The 20310-nt window shown below is 41.9% G+C and overlaps 1 protein-coding gene across 1 annotated transcript; it reads right to left on the minus strand.

Moving 5' to 3' along the window:
• Positions 1-306: 306 nt before the first annotated feature.
• Positions 307-19777, minus strand: SPART (spartin). The gene is made up of 9 exons (XM_086481896.1): positions 19764-19777; positions 13518-14350; positions 11440-11637; positions 10327-10431; positions 7495-7624; positions 5567-5761; positions 4326-4484; positions 4157-4247; positions 307-610 (listed from the first exon to the last, which is right to left on the minus strand). Exons 2-9 carry the CDS (start codon positions 14346-14348, stop codon positions 424-426), a joined length of 1896 nt encoding a protein of 631 aa, XP_086338022.1. The 5' UTR covers positions 14349-14350; positions 19764-19777; the 3' UTR covers positions 307-423.
• Positions 19778-20310: the final 533 nt, after the last annotated feature.

Raw genomic sequence — 20310 nt, forward strand, 5'->3', positions numbered from 1 at the left:
CTCTTAAGGTTAGTTAAAAAACAAAACTACCAGTCCTGTTCTGTACCACCACCTTCTTTACAAATATAAATTATTACAAAAATATTCATAATAGTATTTCTATATTAATCTATTAGTCCATATTATATTTTGAAAAAGTGCTTACAGAGGCAAGTTTAACTGCAAACTCCTACCCTTTCAGTTGTCTAAAACCCTGATCCAGTTGTTTAAAACCCTTGTTCAATACAGAACAAGGAGTTAAATTAACTTTCATTTTTCCTTCTACGAATGCCCTCCCTACTTTTACATTTTCATGTCAAATTAAGTAAAAGTTGCTTGAAAAATACAGTGTGATTTATGTTAAATTGCAGATTAGCAATGTCGTTACTTCTAAATAGGAAGTTTCATCTCTAATGTAAGGCTTTGAGAAATATTTCATTGCTTTCATTTTTTATCCTTCTTCTCATTATCCAATACTTTATATTCATCTAACACAGCATGGCCAGTTTCCTTTGCAGTTCTCTTTACAACAGCTTTGATACCAATGTTGTCAATGTTAAACGCTGTCACACCAACATTGATTGCAGAATTCATAGCGTTGTCTGTAGCATGGCCAGCAGCATCTCCATACCTGAAAAAAGACAGCAGTTTTGTAGATTTGTATACTTAGTATTTTAATCTTCACTGGAATTCTTTCGAAAGCAAAAATTTAAGCATTACCAAGAAAAAATAATAAGCACACAGCTTGAATGTCTAAATAAAATTAGAAATTACCAAGCCATTTGAGTAAGGGCTGCTCCTCTATCAGAAGGATTACTCTTTATAAGATACCAATATCCTTCTGCCCTTTTTCCTCAAAAAACCTTCAAGTCTTTCTCCCTCCTTCCTCTCTAGGTTTGAAGAGTAGAGGGCTTATCTATAGAACCATAAGAAGGGGGAGGGGGTCAGGGAAGTCGTGTGCAATAACCCCTAAGCATTTTTTCACCTAAGTTCTTAGGTAAAATTGCTAATACCCTCCCCTATCCCCATGTAAGTCCTCACAGCTAGGCCCTTGCAGCTGCTAAACCTTCTCGGTCTGTACCATGGGTGGCAGCACTGAAGAGAAGGGAGGGCAAACACTGTCCTGCCTTCTCACCTGTTACAGAAAAAGGGACTGGAATCACCTCAGGCATATTTTTTCTCAGTCGGTACCACCACTGCCAGAATAGTGCTTGGTTAGTACTTGTCCTATATCACCTTTGCCTGTGTCTACACAGCACGATACGCTACTATGTCTGGTGTAACAGCAACACACTGGCATGTTAGTTCAAATTCCCAAGAGCAGGCTCACTGAGGCAGAGCACCACTGTGCTCAAGCCAATTAACCCAGACAGATTAACATCTCTCCTGGGTAGACAGAACTGCTGGCACAGCTATGCTTATATGTTGGAGGTAGCAAGGTCCCTATGAAAAAAAAAATCCATTGTGCAGCGAAAACTTATCCAAAGTGACCTGGAAACGATAAAGTGGTGAAGGGGAAGGGTGAGGGGAAGAAGTCATAAGAGACTCCAAAAGGCTCAACAAAGCTATCTTGAGGATAGCCTGGAGAAGAGAAGGCTTCGGGAGACGTTACAGTGGCCTCCCAGTACTTAAAGGGGGCCTACAGGAAAGGTGGGGAGGGACTCTTGATCAGGGAGTGCAGTGATAGGATGAGGGGTAATGGTTTCAAAGTGAAAGAGGGGAGATTTGGATTAGATATTAGGCAGAAGTTCTTCACTGTGAGGGTGGTGAGGCACTGGAGCAGGTTGCCCAGAGCAGCTGTGGCTGCCCCCTCCCTGGCAGTGTTCAAGGCCAGGCTGGATGGGGCTTTGAGCCACCTGGTCTGGTGGAAGGTGTCCCTGTCCATGGCACAAGGGTTGGAACTGGATGATCTTCAGGGTCCCTTCCAATCCAAGCCATTCTGTTATTCTATGATATGATGAAAATTACTAAGAGATGAAACCTTTGGTCTCTCCACTGGGCTGTGGGTCCAGGTTCTTTATACTTTAGGGGGCAAGTCAGCAGTTTCATTTTAATTACTGAACTGTGAAGAAATGAACTTCTTCCCCACAGAGAGAGCATACTGAAGGAGGAGAAGAATACAGCGAGTGCAGTAACTCCAACTGTTCTGGGCAGCCAGACATTCCCCCAGAGAGCACTGTAATCAGACAAACCAGGCCAAAGGGAAGTATTTCTGGCAGCATTAGAATCTCGGCAGTTAGCGGAGTTACTTTTTCCCCTGTGCTTCTTATGACCAGAGGTTCTTTGGAGACCTCAAAATAAGGCTAGAGAGAAGCACAGAAGATCAAAGAATCCAAAAATCTATTGCAGTATCAGTATCAGCAGCCATGGCATAATGGTTGGAACCAACAATGAAACTGATTAAAACGAATTAGTGGGTTTTTTTGGTTTTGATTCTCTGATAGAGCAACAGCCGTTAATCACCAGCATCGGATTTGCAGATCACAGACTTAAGCTCACAGCAAAAGTGCAGTATTTGTCAATTTGGTTAGTTATTTTCACCTCAGGAACATCATAAGGCAATTTTATATAACATCAGTGAAATAGGTAACCTCATTTAAAGTAAGACAGTCGCTTATCCAATACAGTTAGACTAACAATTTCTTAATATCTGACAACTGATTTTTCAGTTTGCTTGTTGCAATTGCATCAATTGTAACTTTTTTTTTTTTTTTAGAAACAGCTGGGCAGATGTAGATACTGCAGTTACTTAAACTGCTGTTAAAACCCACCAAAGTAATAGCATGGTACTTTGCCCGAAATATTACTTCTGAAGCTACATTTTCCCCCAGTTCTGATTGACATGCACATAGGATAAGCTTCTCTGTATAATTCCATCTGCAAAGGTAACTGCAGCTAACTTTTAGCTGAGTGCTTTGTTGATTTACAGACACTGTGATGATGCTCCTTTAGCTTTATTTCCATTAAGTGGAATTTATCTCATTCACTGAAGTATTTTGAGTGGCAGAAATCTTTGTCACCGAAACAAAAAACAGCTTCCAAGAGGCATTACGTAGCATTTTAATACATTTATATAGACAGATTTTAAAGATCACTTATCAAATATTTTCAATTGTAACTGCAATATTTAATTACTTAATGTTTTTCACTCTTAGAGGCTGTTGACTGCTCATCTTCACATTTCCTACTTTTATATCTAAACCAGAAACATTAATGTGCATTTATGTGAAATGAGTCCCAGTACAACACCTCCTGACATTCCTACTGAAACAAACAATAGCAATAAAGCATAACTCACTAGAACTCTATCTGGCCTCCTATTTGAAATGCATCATGACACTACCCTGAACGCCATCTGCTTAATACTGTATGCTGACGTTTACCTTGTTACCTTCTGCTAGCAGCCTGTATGCACTGTCAGAAATCCTTTTTAACATCTCTTCTGCTACACTTACCACCGATTCCATTTACCTACTTGCTTTTGCTTACTCTTCACTTTGTTATACCTATTGCACTTTTTTTGAGGGGTGCATTTCATCTCATTGGCAGTTATTTCAGTATATTACCTTGTTCTCCACAATATCTTCCAGTACAGGCACTCAACTTTGGTCTTTCCATCATCTTAGTAAAATCATTTTAATCCCAAATGTTACTATCCTCTTCCCCCATCATCTTTAAGAACATGTGTATTTTGCAAGTCAAGGCTACCCTATCATTGCTATTTATGCCCTAGATTTCCTTACACAATTTTCTTTTTTGTACCTCCTTGCTTTAGTCAGACCTGCTGATAGATCAAGTTCTTCCATTTTACTTAAATTTAGCTTTTACATAAATTCAAGATCAGAGCTGAGACGTTTAAACCAGTAACATTTTTCATAATGACATTATACTGTAGAGCAAAGATATAAATCTGAACATTATTTGTAACATAGACTGAAGCTGTAATACTTCTAGAAGAGAGCTAAAAAAATACCACAATCATTTACTCATTTCATATTTTTACTTACAGGAGATGCTCATTACTGTGCCCTTAGCAGCTTATCATGTGCTGCATAATTAGAGCAAAGCAGGTATTTCAGTTAGCTTCCCTGCACTTTCATAAGCTTTTTTTTTGCTAGTATTCAAACACAATAACAACATGCTGTACAAGATGAAACCAATAAAAAAGATAACTTACTTGTATTTGACAGTTTTTACAGTCTCAGTTGAAACACTTTTAGCAATGCACTTCGCTGCACTTTCTAAACCTTGCCACACTGTTGAAAACCCTGTAAAAACGAGCAGCTTATTTGAGTTCATAGCGTCGAGAAAAATGCAATTAAAAAAGTGTAAGGAATTTTTATTACCTTGAACTCCACTTGCTGCTACCACCAGAGCACCATCAAAAGTAGATTTGCCATCTTTATCTTTCTTAAGGGATTCTGGAACTAATTTGCTGCCATGCTTCTTCACGTGTGGAGCCAGCTCCTTTCCGACATAGCTTGCTATAGAGCACACTCCCTCAACTATCATAAAACAATAGTATGCAGATTATTTAGTAACAACATAAACCATCTTTCTTTAAAAATCCTTACTCCTAATTCAAAGTAAGCTTCACTGAAGTCTTAAGTGTTGCTTCTATTTAAATATGCTTATTTGAAAGACAGACTTTAATCCACACTTAAGTACCCAAGCGACACAGAAGCAACCTTATTTTTCAGATTTTGCACAGTCCAGTTCCTAAGAAACAAGTAAGGTTGGTCTTATGGCTAAAAAGCACTTTAAAAGAAATACATACACATCTAAATGACATAAAAGGTCATTTAGCTGTGGTGCTTGGAGATATGGCTTAGGGGTGTACTCAGTAGAGTAGGGTTGGTTGGACTCGATCTCAAAGGTCTTTTCCAACCTGAATGACTCTATGATCTCACACTCAAATTTCAAGAAACCGTTTCCATTGCTTTGTTATCTCCAACTTGCAGATAGAGAACAAGCTGGGTTTCTTTCCTGACTTGTCTTCTGGAGAAGTCTTTCTTACAATCATTCCAGCTCTTCAAAGTAGCTTTATAACATCCAGCACAATTTGCTTTTAAACTTGGATGAGTCACTAGACACTGAATATAAACATTAATGCAAATAAATAACAGGATGAAGTTGCCAAGCACCTCTGAACACCAAGCCATTTCTACTGGAAAGTTTACACACAGTCTAATAGACTTATTTCAGGTGTGCATGTTCAAAAACACGTACAGACACATTCTCTAGTGGTGCAGTATGTTAGTGACCACTGACAGTACAGCTTTTAAACTACATGGCTATCAAATTAAGAAGAAATACACCATTTTGAATTAACTGTCTAAAACTTAGAAAATCATACCAAACTTAACACTGTACAGACTATTCTTTTAGGAAAGAAAAAGATGCTTCAAGGCCATATAATAAACATTAGTCCTAAACCATGTCTCTTGCAGGAGATAACTAGGCACAAACTACTGGATTTCATCAGGTCAGTCTCTCCTCCAGTTCACTGGCTAGAGAAACCAGCTTTTCTTTTACAAAATATTATTTAAGGCAAGAATATAATATACTATGAGATGGAAATTTTTACCTAAGAATTGGCTGACTTTCACAGCTCCTCCTGTAGCCTGTTTTGCTACATGAAGTCCCTTTGCTACAGTTGGGCTGACTTCCACAGGTTTTTCTTCTGGTTGAATGTGTTCTCGCAGTTTAGAAGCTCCTTTGTGGATAGCTTTACCAGTATATTCTGCTCCTTTTATCAGGCCCCAGCTTACCCAAGATGCACCTTCAAGGCAAAAATTGTTTTTCTTAGAATGTACAATTTTACAGGCTACAATTCCTACAGCTTGCCCTCATCTGCCTCTGCAACACTGACTTCAGAAACAGTCCTGATTACAGTCTGCAATTACATTATTCCCTGAATGGGACAGCGTGAATTTCTGCAGTGATTTCTGCTCCTACACCACCCACGTTTTTTCAATTTGCTTTATTTAATATAGCCAGCCTTCATCCAAATGTCAGCTTAATACAGACAATCAGTTTTTTAATAGATATCCAAGCCCCAGCTGGGTCAGAAGCGACAGAACTGCACATCTCAAGGCTATTAACATTCTGAAAACATAAAATCTAACCCTCTAGTCATCCTAACAGATTCATATTTCTTAAAATCAGCTGGTGGTCATTAGTATATTCCAAAGGTTCTCAGAGGGCCAAAAATGTTTATCTGCAGAAATTACAATAGATGCCTGCTTTAATATAACTGCTCATACAGGAGTAAAATTGTTCTATTTGAGGCCAGCCTTGTTTAATATCTTCATCAATGACCTGGATGAGAAGATGGAGTGCTCCCTCAGCAAGTTTGCAGATGACGCAAAATTGGGTGGGAGTGTTGATCTGCTTAGGGGTAGGAAGGCTCTGCAGAGGGACCTGGACAGGCTGGATCGATGGACTGAGGCCAATTGTATGAGGTTCAACGAGGCGAAGTGCTGGGTCCTGCACTTGGGTCACAACAACCCCATGCAGAGCTACAGGCTTGGGGATGAGTGGCTGGAAAGCTGCCTGGCAGAAAAGGACCTGGGGGTGCTGGTCGACAGCCGGCTGAACATGAGCCGGCAGTGTGCCCAGGTGGCCAAGAAGGCCAACAGCATCCTGGCCTGTATCAGCAATAGTGTGGCCAGCAGGAGTAGGGAGGTGATTGTGCCCCTGTACTCAGCACTGGTGAGGCCGCACCTTGAATGCTGCGTGCAGTTTTGGGCGCCTCACTACAAGACAGACATTGAGGTGCTGGAGCATGTCCAGAGAAGGGCAACAAAGCTGGTGAGGTTTTCTGGAGAACAGGTCTTATGAGGAGCGGCTGAGGGAACTGGGGTTGTTTAGTGTGGAGAAGAGGAGGCTGAGGGGAGACCTTATCGCTCTCTACAGCTACCTGAAAGGAGGTTGTAGTGAGGTGGGGGTCGGTCTCTTCTCCCAAGTAACAGGTGACACAACAGGAGGAAACGGACTCAAGTTGTGGCAGGGGAGGTTTAGAATGGACATTAGGAAAAATTTCTTCACTGAAAGAGTTGTCAAACATTGGAACAGGCTGCCCAGGGAAGTGGTGGAGTCACCATCCCTGGAGGTGTTCAAAAAACATGCTGATGAAGCGTTTCTAGATATGGTTTAGTGGGCACGGTGGTATTAAGTTGATGGTTGGACTTGATCTTAGAGTTCTCTTTCAACCTAATGATTCTATGATTCTGGCATGGTGGTTTGAGTCACAAGGGGCAAAATCGTCACATATAGTCAAATGAGGAGCTTAACTCATTTACAATGAACAAGACTGTTGGCAATGGATTTAAATTCAGAACTATTTTTATAAAGCTTATCAAAGTATCCTTTAGGTGGTCACAACTGGAATTGGTGAACAACTACTTCTGACCCCTCAGCTTCTACCAGCACACATGCATTTAGGCAAAAATACTATTTAAATGTTACTCACGGACGTTTATATTCAACACAACCGTGTTATTACAACAGTACCTGACAAAATTCCATGGGCAACTTTCTCACTCCATTCTGGCAACTCTTTCTGATTTTCCGCTCCTTCAGGCTGCGGTTGGATATGTACAGTCTGAGGCAAGTTAACTGCATCACTAGAAGCTTCTGAAGGCTAACAAGTAAAAGTAAACATCTGAGAATCTACTTTCAACATATCACCAGGATTTCTGTTTTAGATCATACAGATCCAGTATGAAATAATGACAATGCTGTATATTCCTTGGGTAAGTGTACAGAAACAAGGGAAATTTGTGATTCAGTTACTTTTGCACAGCATTTCTATGCATTCAAAAAAGCTTATCAGACAGCTTAGCATTTTCTGTACACTTTCTTCAGTTACAATGAAAAGACTTGCTTGCCAACTCGACCATGTAGTCAAATAAGTAAGTAGGAAAAACTTACAGTACAAGCTAACGAGGAACAAAGATAAAAATAATAGATGGACAAGTTTCTTATATTCTCAGAGGGAAGTCAACTCTGTTGTTATTCAGTACGGGAACTGCAGTCTTTGGTCAGATAATCCAGCTGCACTAAAAGAATGCAGCTGTTCTGGTTGTTTTGCTCCTCAGCTTTTCCTCCCAAATTCAGAAATAAAAGAGATTATTCATTCCACGTGCTGTTCATGCTTTTGCAGACTGGCACAGCCAAGGAACACATCCAGCTTTGCACGATACTGCTTCCCATGTAAAGTTGGCTGGATAGGTTCTGTGCGATTTCATGTCAAACACTAGAGTTTCTGGAGTAGGTGTTAATCATTCAAACAGAGCAACCACCACCACAGTCTGGTTAATGTTTCTAAAAGATGTAAAATCACTTTACAAGTTCACAGACAATGTATAATTAAACTTTAATTACAGAAAGCAAAAAAAAAAAAAAAAGTAACAGATTCAGGTTTTTGTTAAGATTCTATTTTTAGGACTCTTTCAATGTAAAAGTAAAAAACTCAAACCATTTCAATGATTGAAAATACTGCTAGTTAATGATGGACAGAAAGAAAACTCCTTTTTGTTTACTCTAGAAGGGTTTAAATAAAAGCATTCATAGATGAAATGTACAAGCAGAACAGAATACACAATATAGAATAGTATTTGATATTATGTGGAATTCTTAGATTCCCCCGAAACATTTGGTGGAAATAAAAGCAGGGTATTGCACAAAGAAGACTGTTGCAGAAAAACAAAAAAACCCCAACATTAACAGAAAAGAGTAGATGAAGACTTAGAAGGATGCTACCCAGAAGGTTAACGACCTATCACTGACATGTACTGTATCATCAGTCACTGCTTGACAGCAGCGTGAAATCTCACGGTCAAGAAATGTCTTTAGCATGTGACTGAAACACTTTGGGGGCTGGGCTGGAGAAATAATCTTAAGACACAGCTACAGCTGAAAAACAAACAAACCCAACAGAAACACCCAAACTATGTTCCAGATATAATTTAGTTACACCACAGTTTGGGTCACTATGTAGAAAAAACAGTCAACAGGACTTCTAAGGACTACACTAAGGAGCAGAAATGGATTATCTAATAAGACAGGTGACTCAATACTATAATTATATTAAATATGGTTAAGTCCTCATGAGCACCAAGTAAAACAGATACGTGAAATGGCCATCAGACTAGGCTTTGGAATTCTTGTGCTATATCGCAGTGTTTAAAACTCCAGAAATCAGCTGATTGGCTGTGTTGGGTTTGTCTCTGGCGGGGTTTTGGTAGCTGGGAGGGGGTAACAGAGTAACAGAGGTGGCTCCTGTAAAAGGCTTCTAGAAGCTCCCCCAGCTGCAATTTGGACCTGCCTCTGGGCAAGGCCAGGCCAATTGGCACCTCTGCAAATGAACACATTTAAGAGGGGGAAAATATGTTGGACACCTTCTTTGTTTGTGTGTATTTTGTTTTGGGAGTGGAGGAGAGGAGAAGGATGGGAGACAGACAACCATGCGGACACCCAGGTCAGTGAGGAAGGAGAGGCTGAGGTGTGCCAGTGCAGGGATTCCTCTGTGGCCCACGGTGAGCTCGTGGGCTGACCCCCCTGCAGCCCATGGAGATCCGTGGTGGAGCAGATACCCACCTGCAACCCATGGAAAACCACAGGCCAGAGCAGGTGTCTGCACCCGAAGCAGGCCGTGACTCTGAGGCAGCCCGTGCTGGAGCAGCCCATCACTGGGAGGACTGTCTCCTGTGAGAGGGACCCCATGCTGGAAGAGGGGAGGACTGTGAGGAGCCCTCTCCCTGAGGAGGAAGGAGCAGCAGAAACACCTTGTGATGAACTGACTGCAACGCCCACTCCCTGTCCCCCTAAGCTGCTGGGGGGGGGGAGGTAATCAGGAGCAGAGCTGAACCTGAGAAGATGTAGGGGTTGGGGGAAGATGTTTTTAAGACCTGTTTGTATTTCTCATTATCCTTGAGGGTGGTCAAATTAAATTGATGGTGTTTTCCCTGAGTCAAGCCTGTCCTTTGCCTGTGACCATAACCAGTGAGTGAGCCGTCCCTGTCCTTTGTATCGAGCCTTTTGGTTGTATTTTCCCCTCCCCATCCCACCAAGGAGGGGGCAGTAGGAGTGAGTGAGCAACTGCGTGGTGCTTTTTGCCAGCTGGGTGGGCCTAAACCACGACAGTGGCAGGATGTGGTAGCCTGCAGTAGCTGTCTCAGCTCAGCTCTTAAACAAACGAACAAAAAACAACCAAAAAAACCCCATGGGCACAGCATACATTGCTGCTGTCAATTGAGTCTGGAGTCTCAGCAGTTCTAACATGTATTTCAGTCTTTTTTTTTTTAAACTATAAAAATTTGGAATCAGTGACCTGGAATTTACCTGGACTTTGAGGCCAGACATCTGTTTAAATTTATCTTCAAAATGCGCTCTCTCAGTTGCTGGGAGCTCTGAAGATAACCCTACTCTCTCATGGGATCCTGGCACCTGTGACATCGTATCAGGGAACATTAACAAAAACATGGAGTTTTAGGACAATAAGGAACTACTGAGATATCAAATTTGAACTACTTCTATGCAGGAAAGATGACAGAATTTTATCCAGTAAGTTCTGCACTGAAACATCACGTACTTCTGTAGTACTTTTCCCTTTTAAGTAAAAATTAGTGGCTTCCTGTGCTAGTGAATTTCCCTACTGAACTCAACAGGATTTATACCATAACAGAATTCCGCTCACATAGCACGGGGCAAAGTGGTCCTTCATCATCACTGCATTCAAATCTTGGTGATTCAACAGGATTCTGTCTCATGAAAAGATAAAATCTTGCTATGAGCTTTTAAGTAGTTATTGATTACCGTTCAGTGCTCCAGTGCTCTTACGGTAACATTTTTCACTTTGTTTTCAGTCACTGTATCCTATTGCACCTTTGTTAGACTATGGCTTTTTCTGTTTTCTCTATCTGTCAATATCTTACTGCAATAAGGCACTAGTTTTATCTACTTTGAGATCCCATTTGAAGGGAGATTTCTGAGATACATACTATTTTCACAGGTCTTCTCTGAAGCAGCTTAACATTTCTGAAAACACATTTGGGCACAATGTTCCAAGAATGGTATCATCAAAACTACACAGAGAGTGTGTGTGCATGTGTGTGCACACACAGAGGAAAAAACGTGCTTTCTCCTGAACACAAAGTTTCATTTTGGGTCCTATGTTATCTTTTGGAAAAATAGAGAAGATATACAAAATGGTCTCCAATTCCTCTCTGTGCTTACAATTTAGTATTTTAAAATTTCTGTCCTCCCATCTCACAGGGCCCACAGTTTCATTACTAGGTTGCATAATCTTGGTTACTTTTATCTGTTTCTCACTGGTGAACTTACCAACTGAGACACAGAACTTTGCGGTTTTACACAACTAACTGTAAATGGGAGAACAGATTGATCATTTACACCTTTCCTTATTGGCTTAAAACAAGCAGCCCAGAAATTTACCTGGATTCGAAGGTCAGACATCTGTTTCAAGAGATCTTCAAACAGCTCCCTGTCAGCTGCTGGAAGTTCTGAAGACAGCACTACTCCCACGTAGGACCCTGGTATCTGGGACATTGTGTCAGGGAACATGTAGACTCCGGTATTGCAGCACAGAACAGGAGACTGGTTATGCATTAGAGGATACAACCAGTCACAAACCTAGAAAAGATTAAGTACATAAAGGAATTAAAGAACCCTTTTAAAAAGAAAGACAGGCAGAATGTATTGATAAGCACCACGACCTTGATTTTCCATAGAGTTTAGTAAGAAAAATAAAAAAGCCTTATACCATCTTGAAGAAAAGGAAAATAACCCAAAACAAAAACCCACATGACTACAGAAATATAATTCTTGATTAGTTCTGACAGTCCACGGTAGAAAAAAATACTAATATTCACAGGACTATAATTCAGACTGGTAGCCTCTTGACTGAGGTTCAGTCTTGAGGCTCAGGTGTAGAAGCAGATGAAATGTACTGCCAAACAAGTCAGGATTCACAGCGCCTGTAACTTCCTGTAGATCTCAGGACAGGTTTACAGGATAGGATGAAGACAAGGTATGGCTGTTGCTGGCAGACTGCTGAAGACTGCTAACGCAGGTGGAGGTGAACCAGCAGACTCAAAACCAGGAAGCAGTTTTCGTTTGCTCCTCCAAGTTTCCCCTTCACTGATGAGACTTCCAACAGCCAATCTTAGCGGCAACAAGGAGATCCAAAGTCAGAAACCAGACCAGAAACACAATGTATGTTACAGAATATGCCCACATGAAGCAAGCATGGACTGAAAAAATGATGCATCTTTTTGTCACAGGTTAGGGCTGGGCTGTCCACTAACAAATGACAGATGCTCTCTATTAACGCCTCTCCCCTCCCAGAAAGGAAAGAGAAAGAGAATAAGGGAGAGAGACTTACAGGTGTTGGAAAAGAAAACTGAAACGGCTTTAATGAAACAAGAAAAATAATACTCCTTATAACAGAATAATGAAATATATACAAATATATACAAAACCAATATTGAACCCACACCCCAATGATGATACGTCACCACTGATGCTGCAGGACCGGCACTGGGGCAGTCCCAGGCTGGACTCGGCAGCAGACAGGAAAAGGCTGCAGGAGATGGATTCCGCAACTGGATTCAGGGATGCACGGATCAGGATCCACGACAAAAGAACCGACAGAGTCCTTCTCCGAAGATGGTCATTGGAGAAGAGGGCTTAACCCTTGTGATCCCTTGTCTTTATACCATGTATGACGTATATGGGACAGAATGCTTAGTCAGTCAGTTTTAGGTCACCTGTCTGGTTGGCTCCTCCCTGACAGTGCAACCTTTTAGCTTGGTTATGACCATTTTACTTAGGGCACTCCAATATGCAACACAAAATTCAGCAGTGTCTTTGGTTTCTATAGGAGCAAGTACTAGCAAGAGCCTTTCTGCACACCATTCCTTGGCAGTAACTATAAACATCAAGCACTGTCACTACTAGAAGCAGTCACTGTCTGCAAAAACACGCCGTTAATAGCAGAAAGTGAAGTTACAAGACTTAGCTGAAAAGTAAAATCACTGAACAGAATTGTTTCTGTTCTAGCTCAAACCAGGACACTTTTTCATTTGTAGTTCAGAGTCTGAACTCAATTTCCAAATTACCGTTTGTCCTAACTGCAATACCTTATCACTAGTTGAGACTGAAGTGGGTAGCGCAACCCCGTTTAACACTGACATATTACAACGGGTGAATCAACATGTCTTCTCATATGTGAGGAAAGGGAAGTTAATTTTACAAAATCAAAAGACATGTTAAGTCAGCTCCTTCAGAAAACTGAATTCACCACAACGGTCCATACTCGACAGCCTTGGGAAGACACAGAGGTGATTTTCACAGAAAAAGCCCTAAGTGTGTATATTTGCAGAAAACAGTTTTTCCAACAGCTGCAACATCTCCCATATCACATAGAGACTCAGGCTCAGTAAAGCAAGAACTTAAGTAGATTGCCTTTTAAAGCTTTATTTAATTAAAGTCGAAAATTATTTTCTGGTTACCTGAAGAAATGCAGGTGGACGATTCTGTGCCATCTCACTATCTGTATCCAAGAACTTCACAATGCGTAGATATCCGGGATATGACGGAGCACTAACCTGCCCATCAGGAGTCACAAAGAATATCTGTACTCCTTGGGGAATCAAGATCAGCTCATCTGCATCCACTCCCAAGTTTTGAAGGGGAGGTGGCTGAGTACACTTACTGTAGTAGTCCTCACCTACAGAAGAAAACTCCCCAGAGTCTGTGCCATAGGACACAGTAAAATGGCCGTTGGTAGCTTGAGGAGTATAGGCAGGAGGTGCTTCATTTGGCAGACAAAGAGGTTTTGCAGATGACGGACTCATAGCTGGAATTTGCCCCTGGCTCACAGTTGCAACACTTCCATCTGCTGCAGGTGGCTGACCTGGTACAAACAGAGAATTAGGGGCTGGGGGTCTTTCTGGCTTTTCTTTGGAAGGAATGGATGGGTACAACTTGGGCAGCTCAGCGGGGGCATCCATCGCAGCAGGACTTGCTTGCGCAGGTGAGGTGTGCTGTTCTAGAATGCCGAGCCGAGTGCGAACGTTGTGGAGGGTCTCCCTCATCTTCTGCTGCATTTGCCTGGCAGCCTCCCACTGGGACCCTACACATGCAGGACCCTGTGATGGAACGCTAACTCCTCGGAGTAAGTGGTCAAGCCCTTGCTTATAATAACTTCTTGCCTCTTCCTTCTGACCCAGTTCATCTGTACTCAGTCCTTTATTGATAAAAATAAAGGCTTTCCTGTACTCTTCATTAATTGCTTTAATATTTGCATCTTCTTGCATAACTGGATCCTGCAGTTGTTCCATTACTGCAAATTGGAATAAAAATTAGTAATAGAATTTGTAGATGAAACAAAACAAAGTTTCCCTTAGAACAAAATGCCTTCTAATTGTGTTCTAGTGATTACCATACTGCATGTATTAGCAGAAAGCTATCTAGTTGCTTTAGGGTCTGATATGTTATGATAACCTTCAGACTTGCATGATTCCAAGACAGCAAGGAATTTATAACCATCACAGCTGGTTCCATCACAGACATGTAATTCTTAAAAGTTAAACCACAGAAGAATATGGACACGCCTGATCTTAAACTTTCCATCTTTAAGATCAGTAGCAAACAGTGGAATAAAAAAAAAAAAAAAAATTAAAAATCTAACTTTTGATATTTTCCAAAAAAACCCTCTAAGGTATTAAAAAATTCAGTTAACATTTTGTCTATTTAAATAAAGGCTAAACTTACATACTCAGTACATTTTTATTTAAATAATTTAAGGGAAGAAAGCACTCAACAGATTTAAGCAAATGTTGATAAACTTCAACTAACATCAACACACAGAACTGGGAAGAAGTACTTTGAACAGCTAAAGCTGGGCTTTACAAAACGACAACAGGGAATTACGTATTTCCTTTATATTGTTTATAAAGCAAAAAAGATGACTTTTTTCCTTTCCTTGCTCCCCAGGTCACAAAAGCTTGAAGTACCAATATGTAATAAAAGGTTGCAGGTACTATGTCTATTCTGGAATGTATTCCTCAAACCGCCTCATGTATACTTCAACAACTGAAGAGCACAAAATAATCCAATAGGTTTATTTGAACTCTAAAATGTGTAAAATCACTGTTTTAATCGAATGCAAGTCTTCAGTCTTGGCCAAATGCAGCAAATACAAATCATTCTTGGACTAAGATAGCGTTTACAATACACGATGCAAAAAAATTCCAGTGAAATTTTTTGCTGACAGTGTTGAGAGGCACTGCCATTTCAGAAAAATCAGGTTATTATACTAGAAGACAGTAATGATTGTGGACAACAAAAATGGGATACTAACTAAAAATGAAAGAGTATGCAACAATTCCCTGCTGTAAGCTGGATGGAAGAAAGGAGAAAAATCTAGAGACATCTGTCAATCACTATGACAGTAAGCTACAGAAAACGTGGGGGTAAGTAAAATCCCAAGTGCAAAAATAAAAATACTCCCATTACACACACAGAAGCATGAATGCCACCGTATGCAGCACTGGTGAGACTTCACACAATGCTGAGCCACATTCAAGAAAACCAGAACAGGACGAGGTGTGCAGAAGGTTACTGTCTTTTTTTTTCTGGTGAATTACTTTTCCCTAGACAGAGGCAAGTTTGGTTTAGCCAATAAACCAAAGGCAAAGACTTTGGATTAGTCTCTATAAATACAGCAGATGAAAAGAAGAAAGTAAATCAGGAAAGCAGAAACTATTAAAATCCAAAATTTTAATAAAATCCTGAAATAGTACCTATGTTTGTTTAATGTCTCTTCTCGTTTTAGTCTAACTACCAATAAAGTGAAAACAAACAAACAAAAATCTGGAAAGTAACCTTCCTCTACTCCAACAAAAACAGACAAACTTCAGAAGTGCAGGCCATTAAAAGATTTTAAAAAGGCAAAGAGGGAATGCTGTGCTGTTCTCCCAGATCCTTCATGATCAAAATGCAGATAGCACTTATGTGACTGATCCATCTGCAGTCACAGGACAGCAGTGCCACGTAATCTGGAACGCATCTGTATTTTTATGATGCAACAGAATCCCATGTCATGCAAAAGGCAAGACACATGATTTCAGTCCAACAACAGACAAGTAGCTAGGAATATGACAGGGACAGCTTGGGAAGGCAGACCACGCGGAGCAGATACCCAGCGACTCGAGCCACCAGGCTCGCTGCCCATTCCATCACGTAGCAGAAAAACAAATTTTGGGCTGGAGGAGATTTTTCTGGTTGACTGCAGTCACTTGCTGCCAATAGGCTCAGCATCATTGATTTAAGCTGAAGAACAACACTAGCAAAAAAATGTGTGTATTTAATAACCACCAAGGACATCAAGTTTAGAAGTTATCGGCGTGCTTCTGACCAGCACAACAGCAAGCAATTACAATGAAAGTAATTGGAAAGAACTCGAACAAGTTTGCAAATACAGCTGGATCCTTACATGAAAGATTATACTTAAACACGTCATATATTTTATGATCTAGGCATTAACCATTTAAGATACGCAGAGTCAAATTAGCAAAAAGAACTAGGGACTCCCAAACCACATCATCTGGTGTCAACACTTGTATTTACTAATGAAAAATCCATTTTTCCTTTTAAGAAGGGTATAAAAGTGAAAAACAATTTAACAGTAAAGAACTCTGATTGAAAAACTATTGCAGGTTTCCAAAACACAGACATTTAGAAGACTGACAAAGACACAGTCTAACCCAACATCACAGTTTACTTCTTTATGAGCAAACTTTAGTGTTTTGACATTTTTAGTGCCTGTGAATCCAATGCTGTAACAAGTCTCTTCTTAAGGCTTTAAGTAAACAGTTCATTTGTGTGAACACAATTGCAGCACCATAGCCGACTTTGCCCCATGTTTTTTGGTTTTGCTGGCAGAGGCTAAGGTAAAGATACTTTACAGATTTTAAATAATTCTTTTGCTAGTGATTGTTAGCATATAACAAGAAAAGACATCAAGTAAAATCCTGAAGTCATACCTACATTTCAACTTAATAGTGAATTCATTTACTCTTCACTGTATGCTCATCATACTGTCAACACCACTGTTCTTGCTAAGCTCAATCTTTATTAACACTAGAAAAGATCTGTAAGAAAACAGAGATGTCAGCACATACACGGCACTAGCGCATGGCTGTGCATGGCGGAGGTACAAAAGCTGATTCAGCAATTCAGAGGAGTGGGAGTGTTGGAACTCATCTCTGATTGTTTGAAATGTCCCAAGTTTGCAATATGCGTACAGCACAGTTACCACCATCTGGGTGGCAAAGCACTCTGAAATGGAGGAAGGAATTCACAGTAGATTTTAAGTTTAACACAAGATAACTAAAAGTCAGCCTCAAGAGCTGAACTGAATTAATCCTTATTAATTTATTAAAATTAACAGAAAATAATGGATGGCATAAAGTAAATAAGCCAACTGGCTTGCTCCCTCGATACAAGAAGAAATATTCTCTGAAACAGAACATTAAGTAACAATCTGATCACATGCAAGGAAGATCCTCCGCCATTACTATTTTCAGTCTATGATCTTAATACGGTATTTAAGTGCCCTGCATGTTTTAGTATCTATCTGTAATCCATTTCTGTATGATGCAGAGTCTTATTTCCTCTGTTTCAAAGCTGGAATGAATGGCAAAGCGTGTACCACTAAATACAACCTGTGGTCCTACGGCCCAGATCTCTACTACTTAGTGCTAAGTAAGATTTAGAGGAACTTGTCTTGGAGAATGCTGGTCCAAAACAGAGCTAAGAAAACAGCTAACAGGCACTGTAGATAATCACAGATCAATCCAGTGCCTGAGCTCATTCCTTTGCCCTTTTATCAGTACAGATATACTTTGTGGTTTTAAGTGATTCGACCAAGGGAGGCTACAGTGCAATGGGGAAACTCGATTTGATATTGTAAGCTAACATCTCAACTATCTGGCTAACCATCCTTCCTCTGAGGCAGCAAAGTCCACTTCATTAAAAAATAATGGATTAAAAAAAAAAACAAAAACGAAACAGGTCAATAGTGGATCTCACCGCCAGAAGGCAAATACGAAGCCTAAGGCTTATTAAGAGGATTAAATATCCTGACTGACAGAGGTAGGACACTCTTTCCAACTCACTACTTTTGAAACCTGGGGGGTGCAGGGGAGGAAAAAGCAAAACCAAACCAAACTTCTTAATCCAAGTGCTCTTCCTACACGTCAACTGTTTTTCTATTAGCCACTAATTCCAAAGATGAAGAGGATGAAGAACTACCATGCAGACAGAATTGTTTAACCTTATTCTGTAGGGAAAGAGCAATTAATAAAGTATTAGTAACTTTCAAGAATTTAGAGAACAAACAGAATTAAACCAAATATTATAAAGGATGTAAACTATATACAAGACAGGTACTAGCTCAGAAATTTACAGGTTTTTGCTTTTGGTTTATTTAAATTAGTTTGTTTAAAGTAGTCCTTAAATTTTTCATTAAGTGGTGGCCTGCTGCTAGTTTTTAAGTACCTAAGGCTAGGTAATATAAAAGACAACAGAGAAAGTCAATGATCTGATCTAACATGGTAATTCTTACTCTCAAAATTACTGAAGGCTTTGGTAAACTCCCATCTTCTGACATTTCAACCTACACCATCTTCTCAAGCCAGCACCCAAGCACCCACAGTCACCCAGCCAGCACATCTAATTTTCCTCCTCTCCATACCACTGCTGTCTCAAGCCTTTTTTTGTCCAAATAAATAGGCTTCCTTCCTGACTCTTTGGTCTGTATTTCAATCATATGCTCTCAACGCAGAGCTTTTATGCTTTGAGAGCCTACTTGGCACTTCTCTAAAAAGGAAAGTGAAAGAACAGTGGGGCAGAGAATTGCCTTCATCATGCAGCTGTGCTGTCCAGCACTCACATTTTTCACAGCACTGCAGTACAAAGACATCATTTCTATCTCCTGTTCTGTGGCCAAAGCCTCTAACAACATCATGGAAAATCTAGTGTTACGTAAGGCTGCTATTTAACACTTGTTCATTAGCTGCGTGTCTGCCGGCTTCCCATCACTGCCGGCAGATTCTTGCATGTTCAAACAACTCCAGCCCCAACTGTCCGACGTGAATCTTTTAAAAAAGACTAAATACAAGGAGCAGCTTTCCAAAGTTATTTTGACAAATAACTCTCAGCACCACAAGGAGACACTCACACAATTATTTATTATCATGGCTACTTGAACCTGGCCTAACCATACCCTTCCCCGCTGCTCCCTGCCATCAGCCCTCGCTTTGGCGGGGCAGCACCCCCAGCCCGGACCGCCGCTCCCCCCGCAGCGCAGGGCAGCGGGACGCCCCGCTCCCTCGGGGCCGGCCCGGCCGGCCTCCGCGGCCAGAGGATACGAGCCCCCCGGGCCCCGCCGCCATCCCCACCAGGCGCTGCCCAGGCCCGGCTCCTGACTCCCCGCCGCTCACGCGGCCACCCCCGCCCGCGCTGACCGGAGCGCTGACTGCAGTGCCGCCTTCGCTTCGGGGACGCCGCCCGCCACTGCCCGGGGGCAACCGAGGCGACGGCCGCGCTGTGGTGCCCACCCCGCCACCTCCCGCCCTGACCCAAACGAACAAGCCCCCCTCACCGCAGCCCGGCGCGGGAGGAGCCGCAGCCCCAGCTCTGCAGGGAGCCCCCGCCGGCCCGGGAGAGCCACACCCCGCGGCCGCGCTCACCGAGCCAGGCCCCGCTCCACGAGCCGAGCCCCGGCCCGCCTGCGCCGCCGCCCGCCGGGTCAGGCGGCTACGGCGTCACCCAGCGCCCCTTGCGGGGGCGGAGCGGGGCGGCGCTAAGGGAGCGGCCGGGCGGGCGCCCCACTGGGCGCCGTGGCGGGCTTCTGGGCGGGGGAGGTGTCCGGGGCGGGGGCCGGGGGGAGGGACGGTGATGCAGGGGCGCAGTACGCCCACAGCGTGATAGTCTTCGCACTTGAATTAATAAAAGGTGTTTCACTAATACTGGTTGTGATCCGTGTCCTCCCCCGCCTGGATCTCCTGCCGGGAAGCAGGAGGACGCGCTCTCCCGGCACCCCCGGCCCAGGAGCGGTGGCGCCGGGCTCAGCAGCGGCCGCGGCGAGGGTGGCGGCAATGGCGGAAATGGCGGGATGCCCTGCCCTAGCCAGAGCTTCTAGTTAGGTCGTTGAAATCAATATTAAAAATGGAAAAAGAAGGCTTAAAAACTATCATTCTGAAGTGTAAACACCTCCCCTTTTATGCCACACTTTCC

Source organism: Leptosomus discolor, chromosome 1 (assembly GCF_034619465.1).
Source record: "Leptosomus discolor isolate bLepDis1 chromosome 1, bLepDis1.hap2, whole genome shotgun sequence".
NCBI classification, from domain to species: Eukaryota; Metazoa; Chordata; class Aves; order Leptosomiformes; family Leptosomidae; genus Leptosomus; species Leptosomus discolor.